This window comes from Columba livia, chromosome 24 (genome assembly GCF_036013475.1).
Source record: "Columba livia isolate bColLiv1 breed racing homer chromosome 24, bColLiv1.pat.W.v2, whole genome shotgun sequence".
In the NCBI taxonomy this organism is placed as follows: Eukaryota; Metazoa; Chordata; class Aves; order Columbiformes; family Columbidae; genus Columba; species Columba livia.
This window is the reverse complement of record NC_088625.1, coordinates 2,883,504-2,898,050: the sequence shown is the minus strand read 5'-3', so window position 1 is coordinate 2,898,050 and position 14,547 is coordinate 2,883,504. Positions and strand designations below refer to the sequence as shown.

At 44.4% G+C, this 14,547-nt stretch overlaps 1 protein-coding gene across 2 annotated transcripts in view; it reads right to left on the bottom strand.

Moving 5' to 3' along the window:
* KCNJ5 (potassium inwardly rectifying channel subfamily J member 5) overlaps window positions 1–14,547 on the bottom strand; it is a 60,896-nt gene that overhangs the window by 21,535 nt on the left and 24,814 nt on the right. For both annotated transcript variants that reach the window (XM_021295951.2, XM_021295949.2), the window contains exons 4-5: window positions 8,193–8,367; window positions 733–1,679 (exon numbers count right to left, since the gene is read on the bottom strand). In XM_021295951.2, coding sequence (XP_021151626.2) covers window positions 733–1,672 — 940 coding nt within the window. In that variant the 5' untranslated portion in view covers window positions 1,673–1,679; window positions 8,193–8,367. The remainder of the gene's footprint in view (window positions 1–732; window positions 1,680–8,192; window positions 8,368–14,547) is intronic.

Genomic DNA, 14,547 nt, shown 5'->3' with positions numbered 1-14,547 from the left:
TATTAATAGTAAGCAAGGGCCAGAACCTGTGAGACAGGATGCTTCTTTCATCACATGCCACAAACACACCCATAGGAGGAAACTGAATCAGCCGAATATATGTCCTAATCTACCCATTACACAGCATTGTTTTATGCTGTTAAACAGCTGCTGGGTTCCGAGAGTCACAAAAGCAGTTTCTGTGTTTTTCCCCTTTGAAAACATATGTCCTGCCTCACGTGCAAGTCGTTCAGTGTCAGCACACGCTGTTTTACAGGGTATAGTAATATTCAGGCACTTCCTTCATAGCCTCCGTTAAAAAGCAACATCACAGCAATACCTAAAATAGCACAGTTACAGCCAATTGTTAATACAGAGGAGAAACGCAGAAAGAGTTGCACCGGGGATTTTGATCACAGAAAACAAGCGACCTCATGGATTCCTTTACTCTGTTCCTTTTTACCCACGGAGCAGTTTTAACTGATTATGAACAGCTCCTTGGCTAACCCCTTCGGCTGAATCCCAGACTTACAAAAAGAGTATGAAATACTACAACATGAGCTAAAGGACCCATCTTTTAATTGCTAGTTATCTCAGACCACAACATCCCACCTGGATCAGTCACTAGAGAAGGACAAATCCCAATGTATTCTCAGTCCAGGTGACATTAACAGTAAAATCTTAATGCCAAACTCCACTCCTTTGTTCCCCTTCCCCCCTCAAAACTGTGACTGACTTTTGACAAGTCCTTACCTGTTGCTTCTACCATTCCCTCCAGGATGACAACAATTTCAAACTCCTCCTTCTCCAGCTGGGTGCGGGACATCTCCCAGAAGGGGCTTTTCTCGTTGATTTCGTGAGAGATGATAAGAGGCGACACCAAGAACAATCTGTCGTCTCCAGTGTCAAACCCCACGTTGATGTCTGTTTGGTTCAAGGGGATGAACTCTCCTTCTTTGGTCTGTTTGGACTTGATCAGTTTGGCTCTAATGGAAGCCTCGACAATGTGGGAGTTGCGGAGGTCTCCAACCCGGAACATGAGACAGAGCTTCTCATCCCTCATGGAAATCACTGCGTTGTTAGAAAACATGAGGGTTTCAGCCCTCTTCTTTGGTTGGCTGATCTTGACGAACATGCATCCCACCATGAACGCGTTGACGATGGAGCCCAGAATAGCCTGGATCAGGAGCAGCACGATGCCCTCCGGGCATTTCTCCGTGATGACCCTATAGCCATAGCCAATTGTTGTCTCAGTCTCGATAGAAAACAGAAACGCAGAAACAAATCCACTGAGATTTTCAACACAGGGGATCCAGTTCTCATCTTCAAGATGGTCCAGGTCTCCCCGGATATAGGCAATGAGCCACCATATGAACCCAAAAAACAACCAAGTGATGGTGTAGACCATAGTGAAGACAAGAAGATTAAACCGCCACTTGAGGTCCACCAGCGTCGTGAAGAGGTCGCTAAGGTACCGATAGGTTTCTTGGACATTTCCGTGGTGCACGTTGCACTTGCCGCTTTTCTCCATGTAACGCTGACGTGGCTTCTTACCTTCTGCTGATATGAGGCGGGTTCGGTCGGTGGCAATGGGGACGTCATCCCGAGCCTGCTTGGGGATCTTCTTGGGCTCTCTGGATGTCACTCCAATGTCCATGTCCTGGTTCATGAAGATCCTAGAATCTCCGGCCATGGCTGGGCTGAGGGAGTATAAAGAAATAAAGTTTAAGATAAGAGGAAAAGAGCTGAGACAAAAGCCATTTCATTTTACCGCCTGAACCATCATGACAAACCAGGACAACATTGAACTGGATGTTAAATACTGATTTAATACACAGGCTCTTCAACCATGAACCAGCTGCCAGTTACTCTGCTTAATGCACTAGTGGAACCTCAGGAAATATGGCAATGAGCATAGTCTGGGAGTCATGAAATAGGTAAACCTTGTTATGGCTTAATTTTTAATGTTCCACAGATTTTTTTAACACCCAAAATTTGCTTTAGATCAGAACTAGGAGCAAAATAAAGGAACATCAACATGTATTTTCAAACGAGTTTTTAGGTGCCTCGAGTTTTAGGTGCATATCAAGAGAAACCTTAGAAATTAATAGAAATGCTGAGCACCACTGTCTACATAAATCTCACAACAGTCTGAATTATGCATGAAGGTTTCTTTTACAGTCAGCAGAGAATGGCACCTCCAGGGATAACATGGATTTTAGGTGCGCTGAATCACCTTCTGGAAGTAACCAGCCCCTGCCCAAAGGAAGCCAGAGCTATGAATGTGAAAAAGGCTTTTAAATCAGCATCTTGAATTATGTGTCTGAAGGTGTGATGGATCCAGGCTGCTGTTAATCAGATATCAGAACCCCCTTCTCCATCTGACATTAGACAAAACCACTGGATGCTCTTAGAAATGCGACAGCTATTAAAAAGCCCACTGCCTACATGCAAAACAACGCTTAACAAGATACAAATAAATAATATAAAAAGATGGCTGCGATGATTTTTGTAGGTTATAATGCAACATCCTGTTTACTGAGATGACTAGATACTCCTTTAAATAAAAAACCCACACATGCTCTATTGAAAAATGAGTCTTGACTCTGAATGCAGGGCACAGACAAAATCTCTGTGAAAGACTACCTAAGAAGCCTTAGGGATATCAAAGATAGAGGAGCAATATTCTCTATGGCGTTCACTCTCTGCATTGTCCTCAGCAAATCCTATTAAAACCTAGCTAAATCTATTACTGCTCCCTCTATCTTTAATCTTCTTATGCGTCTGTGAATGAGAAAAGGTGTAGAGATACAATTAAGAGTATCTTGGGAGAGACAATTTTAAGATTGAGCAAAGTAGCTTCATCTTTTTGCTATCAAAAAGAACAAAGGGTGGGTGGGAAGGAAGCAGAGGCAGGATGAATAAATGAAGCAACAAATTTCCACTTCCATTCTGCTGTAGCCAAGTCTGGTTAACAGCAAAGAATTGCTCTTAGCCCTCGGATAAGTCACCATCAATCACTGCTCCAACGAAGCAGCCAGCGCCTGTTGCTGGAACCAGCCCCGCTGGCTCCTGTCTCCAGGGAGCCCAACCATCTGTCCCCAGCGCGGTCCCAAGGCTGCTTCGCGCTGGCAAATGTTCCTGGTTTAAGGGTTTGGGCCAGGGCTGAGCCAGCGCAGCCACAGGAAGGGGTAAATAATAGGGATTAGCGATGTTGGGGTGGTAAATTAGGAGAGATCAGGTTTACACGTCATCCTGGATGTGGGTTAGATAACCCCAGCACTGCACTGGGCCCTTCCCCAAACAGCAATATCAAGGATTTGGGCAGAATATCAACCTCTCTTTCTTCCTCTTCTGAAGGTAGGACCCCTGTGAGCCGGCTCATGGTATATATAGATTCATTCTCAGCCGTCATCTCCTACTTGTTGCAAATGCAAATCTGCCGGCCCATCGCTCTGCCTCGCCGCTGCCTTCTGCTGCGTGTCTATTGACACACGTGCAAAGCGGCTGCCAGATGCTGTCAAACTATAAGGGTACATATTGACTCGCACTTCACAACATGGGAAAGCATATGCCAAGTGCAAGTCAGAACAATCACACACTTCTTGTTTGGTTTTGCTGTTTTTTCCCTTTTTAATAGGGAAAGAGGCATCCCATCCACTGACTGAAAGAGAATTAGGCACAGAGAAGAACCTCTTTGCTTTCTTCTCTTGAGTATTACTTTTGATCTTTGATTGCATTGTTTGATTAATCTAAAATTACTCCATTTGGCCTAAAAAGCTTTTGATCAAGCTCTGTGTAGAAATGTAAAAATAGGTGAATGTTGCATGTTTTCAATTTAAAAAGAACAGTGTTCATTTTGTTATAAAAGTTCAATTTGGAGCTGAGTTTCACTTAAAATGACACTATGTATGAGAAAAATCAATTGCAAGATATTCATCTGTAGCGTGAGGTTTCATATTTTAGATTCATACCAAAGAGACCCAAAGGATCCTGAAACATATTGAAAAGAACCGAGTAGAATAAAAACAATCAAAAAGCCTAAATCCCTAGAAAAATCACTCTGGTGAAGCAGACTGGAGGGACTGCCCGTTAATGAAAGTGCAGGGAAACCTGCTTTAACTAAAACTCAAGGGACCGGCAACATCACTTCTCTAATGCTACTGATCTTTAACAATAGGTCAAGTGAAATCTTTGCGGAAACCGTCAGGAACACCGTACAAGTAGTCCATTAAAACAGAAGAATTCCTGCTGTATATGAACTTTACTGACAGCTTCAGTGGCATTACAGTTCCTCCTAATGTTTAATCTTAAACTCCCCCATGGTAGCCTAAGCATAACCTCAGTATGTGGTTATTGAAAAATAATTAAGCAGGTGAATCTTTGCATTAGATCCTTTAAAAGCAATAATATTGCTTAGTAGTTTGAGCACAGGTTTGGATGTTTGAAGACTTTCTGTTCCAAATAATTTCAGTGGTTTTTATCTAATTCTGAGCAGTTTATCTGCCCTGAGCAACTTTAGCACAACTGATGAGATACTCTAAAAGGAGCACTGTACCTATGCAAGGATTTGGTTAACTCCTCCATCGGATAATGTACTGCCACTGCTATCAAGCGTACACATCTTTTGCAGATAATGGTAATTACGTGCAAGCATCTCACGGAGATTCAGACTTTAGTTTGTAAATCACTGCTCCCTCCAGCAAAGAGATCCGCGAGATGAAATTTCCTCTTATAGTCACAACCACCATCCTGTTTCATTGGCATTTACCATCTTTGGGTAAAAGAGGCCAGGATAATAAAAATGTCACTTTTGTACAACGCTGCTTTTCCTTTTTAACTGCAAAAAGAGAAGTGAGTCAGTGTATTATCAACCTTGCAGAGAGGGTTTTATCGGTCTTGCTGTTGCTCAGCTTTTGTCCAGACAGCAGACTCAGGGCAGGCGGTGACATTTAGGGCTCTTAGATTTGCTGCAGGGGAGTCAAGCTGGGGTCAGCTCAGCATCCTCCGGAGGTTTTGTTTCGCAGAGCCGTGTACGAGCCCTGCCTGGCAGAGCTGATGTACCTCCTGGTAGCTCAAGGCTGCCAGATCGACATTCACTGAATACACCACACAAGGTAAAACAAGAAAAGTCTGCAAGAGACTTTTTCCCCCTGCTGACCATGGTGACTTCTCCAGTTTAAATAACCCTGATCTCGCTTAAGTGTCAGTGGGGATAGGATTTGCTTCTGGAGAGGTGTAAACTGGCAGGCAGGAGGAGTTTGCAGAGATGAATTTGTCATCAACTTTGTGTAAAAAAACACTTTTTTTAGTTTTAAACCCGGTGCCTACTTGTTCTTGCATTATGAGAATAAATGAGCAACTGTTCTGTAGTGAACCCCCCGCCCTCCCCAAATTAGGATTCTGCTTAATTGTAATTTCTTTTCCCAAAGAGAAATGGATACAGCAGTAAATACTAAACAGATCTTTACTGAAAAACTTGGTTCTTTCGCTGCTTGTAACTGCACCACCTAAGACAGATGTCATCTAAGTCACAAGTCACTGTCCCCAGATTCCTCTGGGGCACAGAGTCTGCTTTGGGTTAGTTGGTAGAGGAATAGAGCAAATTAAAGCAGTAGCACCCAAAGAGATTAAGGGCATTGTTTGCTGAACACTAAGAGCTAGTGGAAAGATGGAGGAAGAAAAGATATTAGTAGAGATGGCCTTGGACAATCTGAAGGTAAATGGCTATTAGACAGATGCTGACTGACAGGTGGGCTTTGATTTCCCACTCTTATTTACTGCCAGTGTATGACTGAGGCTGACAAGCCAACGATGCCAACACGAGGTGACCTTTTGAGGCACACGTATGCACGTCAGAAAAAGAAAGGCAAGTAGGTTTTATGCAAATCATTGTCGTCGTTCAGTTTTCTGACTTACAAATAGAGATTGTGCTGGCTGCCTCTTTGGGAAGCGCTTGGAGATCCATGGGTGGAGGGAGTGACACAACAGAGTCTTGCTCTTCAAAAACAGGGCAAAACATCTAAGGAAGCTGCACAAGAAGGGAGAGCTGTGGCAAAGTTCCCTCACCCAAAGAATGGCTTTTTGAAGTGTAATCTCACTCAGCACTCAAGTGGGAAGACGTGCAGTGTTCAGCACAGGTGTCATGTACTCTAACGTGTTATTCATGTACTAAGATCTGTGGAACAAGGAAGTGCTTTATTTCTCATATTTCAAGGTGAGGAGGTGAATCGCAAAGACACTTGCTCCTTCCATGCTCACAGTCTTTCCAAAATCCTGTAATCACTGCACTGCTCTTCTTCCCTTCCAGCAGCACTGAATACGGCCCATCTGCTTCAGGTATGTCTAAAGATGACTCTGGAAACCCAACACTGCCTGATCTACCAGTGTGAATAACCGAGCCAGATGACTTCTAATGCCAAGAAATCACGTTTCTGTTCTCTCAAGTAGCTACAGGTTTCAAATAGATTTCCCCCCCCCCCCAACCATGAAGTAAAGCATTAAAAAAGCCCATGCATAACACAAGTTTGCAGATGCATTAAGTATATTGACTTCAGACCAATGCATGTAATTTTGAAAAGTGAAATGATGTTTGTTTATCAACAAATAGACACTGAAAATAAACCAATTTGATCCTTCAGCCCCCAAGGAAGTGAGTCTGCCCGAGGCACTCTGTCTATCTGTCTGTCTGTCTCTGTCCTTTTACCCCAGACTCTATTTTTAGGGGGACCTTATGGTGTCATTGAATATTTGACTGTTCTCTTTCAACCAACACAACTGAACAAAGAAAAAGAGACGCTTTTGTCCTGATAAGACACTCCTGTTCTCCTGATACTGGCTGCTTGTAGATGGGCCACACTGAATTTTGAAAGCAGAACCTCCATACTTAGAGAAAATCCTACCCCAAGAGAACCCTCTTATTTAGCTATTTCACTGTTATAGCAACTGAGAACCACTCTGTAACCCACAGCTGGGTTAAGAAAATACAACCAAATTGAACGGTGTTAATATTACTTCACATTTCTCCAGTAACTTGCAACCAAATAGCTCAAAGATGAACTGAGGAGGTTCAACACTGTGCAGACAAGAGGAGTCACAGAGACACAAACTGACCTACCCGATACCAACATGCTGGCTAAGTACCAACACTCACCCCAAATGTCCGAGTGGCTCTCCTGACCTCAAACTGAATAGGAAGCAGGTGACTTATAGCAAAGAGTCCAGAGATTTGTCTCAGAATGTGATTCTAAAACTCTCTTTGCCTTTTTCAGAGTCTATAAATAATTGGGCTGGAACCTTCCAGAGATGGAGAGTTCTTTTCTCATGGGAACAAGGAATGATCCTGATCCTTTATCTCTGAGTAGGAAACACTGGGGGAAAGAACGGAACCCCAGAAGTGAAATAACTCCCCCAACACAAACACTGCCAGACGCACTTCCCACAGAGCGCAGGAGACACCTGCTTGATGACAGAACCCCCGAAAGTCAGATGGTAAAGTTTTGGGGACAGCTTCTGCCATTCTTGATTGGTTCCTGAAGCTCTGGGGTCAAAAGCAAATGAGAGATGTGCTGTATGGAAGTTAGCATGCTACTCCCAGCCAGCATGTACTGATACAAAAAGGAGGATTCCCGGTGTCTTTTTGACCAATGTAGCAGGTAAAAATGGAATTAGTTGCACTTTTCTGTCCCAGAGTCATAAACACCCATAGGGATTCCCAATGCATTAAACTGCCTGTCCCCTCCAAGGGCTGAATATGCCACTTCATCCTTTGGAGACTTCATTCCAAGGGCTTTATAAACCCTAAACTGACTAGTAAGTACTCTAATTATAAAAGAATTTAATCTTTCACCCTAGGTGAGGGTTGTGGAGTCACTCCATGCATTTCAGGGCTGCTTACTGATCAGTCTCCTACCTATTGTATTCCAGTGATCCCCACTGATCTGGTACCTGAGCAGTTAATCGTTTTTAAGGTTTTTTCCTTTACTAGATCTGACAGTGCTTTTGTTCACGATCAGCATGCAATCCCCAGCCTCCCAAAGAGTTTCCTGGCAGCTGGTGAGTTAGACAACAGCACATCTCCAGCTTGCACCCCAGCAGGTTTGGGCACAGAAACCTGGTGTTCAGCTGCTTGTCCTCCTGTCTTCTGGGTTCCTTTGCAACCCGAGAAGAAAAGAAGGGAACTGGAAAAAAACAAACAAAATCAGGGAACTTACTTGCTAAGAGCGGCTCTGCATCAGTCTCGTGCCTTGGCACTGGGGGGACGCTGGCCGGTGACAGGACCGAGGAGTAGGTGACCCAGCTGCTGGCCAAGTGTCCGGTCCATGCCATCACCAGGGAGCTGGGGTCGCCTGCTTATTCTGGGGCTGGCTCCTTCCTTCTTCCCTCTGCCTGTTGTTAGAAAACATCGATGTGGCACTGAAGATGGAAACGCACACACCTCTGTCCCTGGGGATCCCCGAATTCCCTTGTTCTGGGGGGGCTCCTGCCTTGCCTCGCTCCTGCTCTCTCCCATCCAAAGGAATTCTTGGCGGTCAGAAGCTTTTTAAAGGGCTGGGGCAGAGGGGAGGGAGAAGAAAGCACTGCATGCGATGGGGAGCATCATCTGTTCTGAATGAGCAGCCAAGGGAGAGCCAGGAGGGGAGGGGTTTGAGCGGCTGCTTTGCACAGAAAGGGCTCGCGGGGCGGGGAGAGGCGTGTTCGTGCTTGGGAAAAGGCAGAAAAGGCAGGACCCTACTCCCCTGTCGCCTCCCCAAGCACCCTGAGCTCACTTCTCCTCCCTCTGCCTCTGTTCTCCTTGCCCGGATTACTGGGTGGGTTTACATGTTTTTTTTTTTTTTTGGGATGGGCGTTGCATTCTTGCTTTAAAATCACACAAACAGTTCCTAGAAAAAAGGAGAATGCACAAGCTGCACATGTAACAGGGAGCACAGGGGCGCATAGCAGCGTTGTGCAAACTCTTTCTTCCAGGCTGGAGCCTGGAAAAGCGGGGAGAAGGAGGGAGAACGTGATTCCTCCCGGCTCTTCCCTTGCTGCCGCCCGTCACGCTGCTCAAGCGCTGTTTGCTGAGCGAGTTGTGTTGTTTGCCTGCGATCCAGCGAGTCCCGGGGAACACTCTCAATGTGCTTCGGTGGTTTGCTCTATTTTTTGTCTTTTATTTTATCCCCACCGATAATACCACACTGTCTCTAGCTTAGTAAAATATTTCCTCTTAGAAAAGCAAATATCCGGCCAGCCACACATACGGATAGATCTGCATGGCAACTACGGGTTACCTTTGGGCTTTGTTGCCCTGTTCCCCTAATCCTCATTATTTGCATTGCTGTTTTGGAACAGGAAAAATATGAACTATTGGAACTTCCCTGCAGCTCAGGAAATCTGATTCCTAACCATCTTACATCTAGGAATCACCTTATCATGGAAGCTAACCTAGAAAACTCAGAGACAGACACGCCAAAGAAAGGGAAACAACCACGTCTTTGAATATCATTAATAGTCATATTGCACAAGGGGCTGGGTTAAGAAAGCACATCTCTAGAAACACATCACATTTACCAGTGTTCTTGTTCTCTGAGCTGTACCTGGAGGTTGTTCTGCCCAGATAGAATAGGAATCCAGAGCCAGACCAAGGACTTAGGCCGGTAAGAATTAGTTTTGCAGATGTAATTTTGCTTTTCCACTCTTTAGCTTGCAATTCCCCCTAAACCACAATAGGGGCAGTTTGGCTCCTGTTCCACATGCCTTTGGACAGGATTACCCCATCTAGGCTGCAAACAACACACACGACTAAATTCAAATCAGCAGTGAAACCATTTTCAATGAAACTAGAAGGCACAGTGGTAAACTGCTAATTAAATCCTAGGAAATTACGTTAGATCTTCAGCTTGCTCATAACTTAGGAATGCTATATTTATTTTAACTTTTAGGAGCATGTCTGTGAGAAATCAAGTATCCTTATAAAAATATTATTTAGGGAGTACATTAATAGGGTTTTTTTTTTCTGCGTGGGTTTTTTTTTGGGGGGGGGGGGTTGTTTATATATATATATATATATTTAAAATAAGCACGCAAACTTAAAAAGTACTAAACCGCAATTTACGCAGCATGAGAGTCAGTCGCCCCTCAAATCCCAGCGTTGGCGTTCAGAGCAGTAAGTCCCTTTCTTGCGACACGAAACTCTGCTGCCAGGCACTGCCACCTGCTGGCACCACCTCTTGTCACCGGTTTCCCCACAACCACTGGCAAAATTGGGGCACAGCGCGGGTTTAAAGCCGAGCGCGGATTTGCACAGCACCCACTAATCCATTCATATAGGCGCACGCATCTCAGTAGACTTTTGCTTCCTTGTTCCTACTAGTGCGTTGTTTCTATATTATTTCACTAGCCATTTTCGGGTTTGTGCTGATTAAAGACAAGTCAGACCTGAAAACAGTTTTTCAGGTGGTACCTACACTTCAGTGAGTCAGTGACACCAATGAGCCCTTGCTAAGGTGGTTGAAAAGTTGTCAATGGCCTCCCAAGTGTGAAATACATTGAAGAACTCCAGGTATCAGTATGCTGCGTACAAAGTTCACATCAGTGCAATACCTTGATTTGCCTGGGGTGCTCACAAGCTCTACCAGCTGTGTTTCGCTGTTCAGAGGACGTACAGGGCTATTTATGGGGTGAAATTATGGCAACAGTGGAATGCTCAGCTCCTGGGTTTACAAACAGAACAAGCTGCAGAAGAGCAAACTTTAATCTCATTTTGATTTTGATATTGCCAGATAGCTCTCTGAGGACATTATGTATATGAAAAGCTTTCATAAAGCAAGCAGTTTGGACTTTTGCTGGTTCCTATAGAATGCAGCAGAGCAGTCCGATTTTTGAGCTTTCGTGAAGCAAATGGGCAGTAACCTCCATTTTCCTGAGGTTCACTGCACATAAATGAGTTATTGATGAGCACAGGCTGGCCCGTGACACTTGTCACCCAAAGGGACAGTCGTCAATCTGAGCATCAATGACAGGACCTGTAACTCGCTCCAAAATCAGTGTAGGCTGGTTTTGGCTTTAGTGTATTGAGAGGAGTGGGAGCACCAGTGCCCTTGGGACATATTTTAATTTGTTGTGCAGCTCGATCTCTGGAACCAGAGATGTCTTTTCCCGTTTGTCAACCATTAACCTCCCATCCCACTCGAAGAAAACAGAGTTGTAAGAGCCAGTGTTGCAAACGGCTTCTGAGATTATCTCACCCGCCTCCACCTTTCCCTTGTGGGCTTAAATAAACGGGAGCTGAGCTTTCTGAGGCTCTAGATGTGACAGTCACCCACTCCGTCTCGACTTCCCTTTGTGTTTTGGGGCTTGTTCAAACCCCAAACTCCAAAGGAAACTTGGGAATGAGGAACAGAGGCAGACAAGGGGAAGGAAAACCCAAACTCCTCCGCCTGGGTGAAGCATGTGTGGAGGAGTTTGCTTGCTATTCCTTTTGATATGATAATGAGGTGTTAACGCTAACCTGGGGAAGGAGACAGCTCTTCCCTCTTCTCCCACCTCTGGGCGACTGTTGCCTAACGCTGATTTGCACCAGCCACCACATGTCTCAAGTCATCACTATCTTTTAACTTCTGGATTGCCCGCAAGTGTGTTAGTCCAGTTCTTAGTGAGCTCTTTTTATAATTAACGCTAATTAAGCTCTCGTTTTGCAGGTGCAGCAGCAGAACCTAAGGCTGAAGAGCACCCAGAGACTAAACTTCCCGCTGAAGTTCGCACGCTGCTAATAACGGTAAATGCACGAAAACTATTTCCTTGCTAGGCTGTCAGAACTCAAAAAGACTTCTGACAAAATCAAACGCCTTGCTTCTTTCAGGCAAGAATGTTATTGTATTAACTTCCATCCTAAAAGTGAGCGATGGGTACATGGATGTAACCAGAAAGTACAGTCTGCTACTCAAACTCAGCCTCTTCCCCCCAAAATAATCTTACCTCTAGCTTGTGTTTTTCCCAGCTGTCGGAAGAGATAGACAAGAGGTAGAGCCAGAAACTTAATTATGACTTGATCTAAGAGGGTATTTATTTAATTCAATGGGATACCACAAATGTCTTTGCATTGGAGTATAATAGACTACATTTTGCTTTTGGGCACTAGAAGGAGCTCAAGCAAAGCCCAGTTCTGGATTGCCACCCCCTGTGAAACAATGATCCACTGACATCATGGATCGGTGTGACATAAAACAGTCACTTCCAGCATATTCTGTGGTTATTTAGCAGAAAGCACAACCTATGGGGCAAAGATACCCAAAGGTAGATTTTAGGCAATGCACATCTACATGTCTAGTTTATTTAACTGGCATTTTTAAAAACTATTTGCAATCCACTCTTAGGAATCCAAAGCAACTCAGCGTTTGCTATAGCGGGTCTCCACGTCACTGCTCCGAGTTCACTTCAGGATTCTTTTCAGCTCTGCTCTGGCTGCAGAAAAGAGTGACCCCCACTGATCTAATGAAGGCTTTTGATTACTGTTTAATCTCGTGTGTGTGCCTGGCAGCAGGCTGGCGGCCCCGGGGACAAAAGGCTTCTATTTAGCCACGAACGGGGACCGCACGGACAGACTTTCCCAGCACTGCCCTTTCATCATACCCAAAATGAATTCAGGTGAAGGGACAGGGCAGCTCCGGAGCCAGAAGGATCACAGAGCGGTGAACCAGCATGGTGCACGATAGACAAATTATCTGGTAATCACCGAGCAGTTAACCCTTGGATTCTCTATTTCAGGTAGTGACAGCTCAGAGCCTTGTCCCTTAGGATCTGAGGGATGTCTCTGGGGGCTTAAAGCTTCTGTCATGGTTAAGCGGGGCTAGATTTGAACTGAGGAGAGTAGTGGAAGGGTCTACAAAAGGAGTAAAATGTGAATTCCTGCTGCCATAATAAAGCAGCGCAGTGCCTGCTGAGCTCACCTGCCCGCGCCTGGGCACTGGATCCCCTCTGCAATTCAGTTTTCTTCTTGTACATGCACAAGATTTTCAAGCCAATTTCTGAAACGCATCTTACTACAACTTTAGGGAGTCTTTAGAATAAAACCCAGTTGTTCCATTCTTCTCCAAAGTGTCCGTGTCCCTTAAGCAATCTGCATGGACTGGTTAAATTAAAGAACTATGACCATGTATTAGAAAAATCCCAGTAACATTTAAGTAGCTACTGAGCTCTTGCATTTCCACATAATTTGCTAACATTAGGAAGGTTTTCAGCAGTGTTTCAGTCAGATGGGAGCTTAAGAGAACCATTTCTAGATATTTTTTTCCAGACCTTGCAGCAGCATTCAATATTTATAAGGAATTCCCTGCCTTGGTAGCAACAACTGACAGTTACAAAAAATAAGTACACTATAAAACGCATTAATATTTTAAGTCTGCCAAAAACTGCTAGATGAAGATATTGCCAGCTTTTGCCTGACTGGTTGATATTCAGTTCAAGCAAATAACTGACAAAAGGAACCATATCTAGGAAGGGAAGCACAGAGTGTAAGGGAGTTTGCAGCAGCTACAGTAAAAGATTTCTCTGTGCTTACACAATAAATCAGCAGCAGAATCGGGAAAAGAACCAGTCTTGTGGTTTCTACTCCAGCCACTAATCCAGGGACCCACACTATTGTGCACTCAGATACCGCTATAGGATTCTATAGCACATCAATAAAACCTTTCCCCATCTTCCAAATAAAACGTTGAGATTGTGCTGAATCCAGGCTTTTCCACAGATGTGCAAATAACTCGTGTTTAATGATGCAATGGAGAAAAGCAGATAAATCTTGCTATCACTGTAATAAAGTGCCTTTTGTGAACACTCCTGACAATACTGGGCATGGTCCAGCCCTGTTTACAGTGCCAGTATGTCTGTCTCTCCCTCCTGCCCCATCTGTACAGTTTGTTCTTGGCATATTTGTATCTCTGGAGCCAGCTGACCTTGAAACTCACATCAGAGAGGGGGAAAATAATAACAAAATCAGCAGCCAGCAAGCCCAGCACCACCCTTGTATTTCATCGTCACTATCAGAATGTTTTTCCTCTGTTCGCTTTGCACAGAGATGCCATCCAATAACACTGGAAATGTTCCTACTGTCCCTAGAAAGGCCTGTTCAGAGTCAAACCAAAGGAAATTAAAGACCTACCAAGCAATCCACACAGGTTCATAAATATAAAACCGCAGGCAGTGACTGGCTGAAGCACTAAGGACAAAACGTACTAAATCTTTGCCTGGGGTCCCTCTGTCTTTCCTCCCCCATATTCCCTGCTCTGCAAGACGTGGTGGGTTCCCCATCACTCCTTTTTGCCCCATATTCACATGTTGTAATTCCTGCAGCAATAGATCCCAAAAGTCACAGCCAAACTGTTGGGTTTGCCCTGCAGTCATTCATTGAATCTTTCCTTTCTGGTTGAATTTGTCTCAGGCTTATTCGTTTGCCGCTCGATGCAGCGACTCCAGATTTCAGACCTGCCTGGTGCTAAAATTGTACAAGAAAAGATGCTTCACCCAAATGGCAGAAATTTAATTTCCTTTTCTGTTAGTCATGAAATCTGTCCACTGTTTGATATAGCTGAG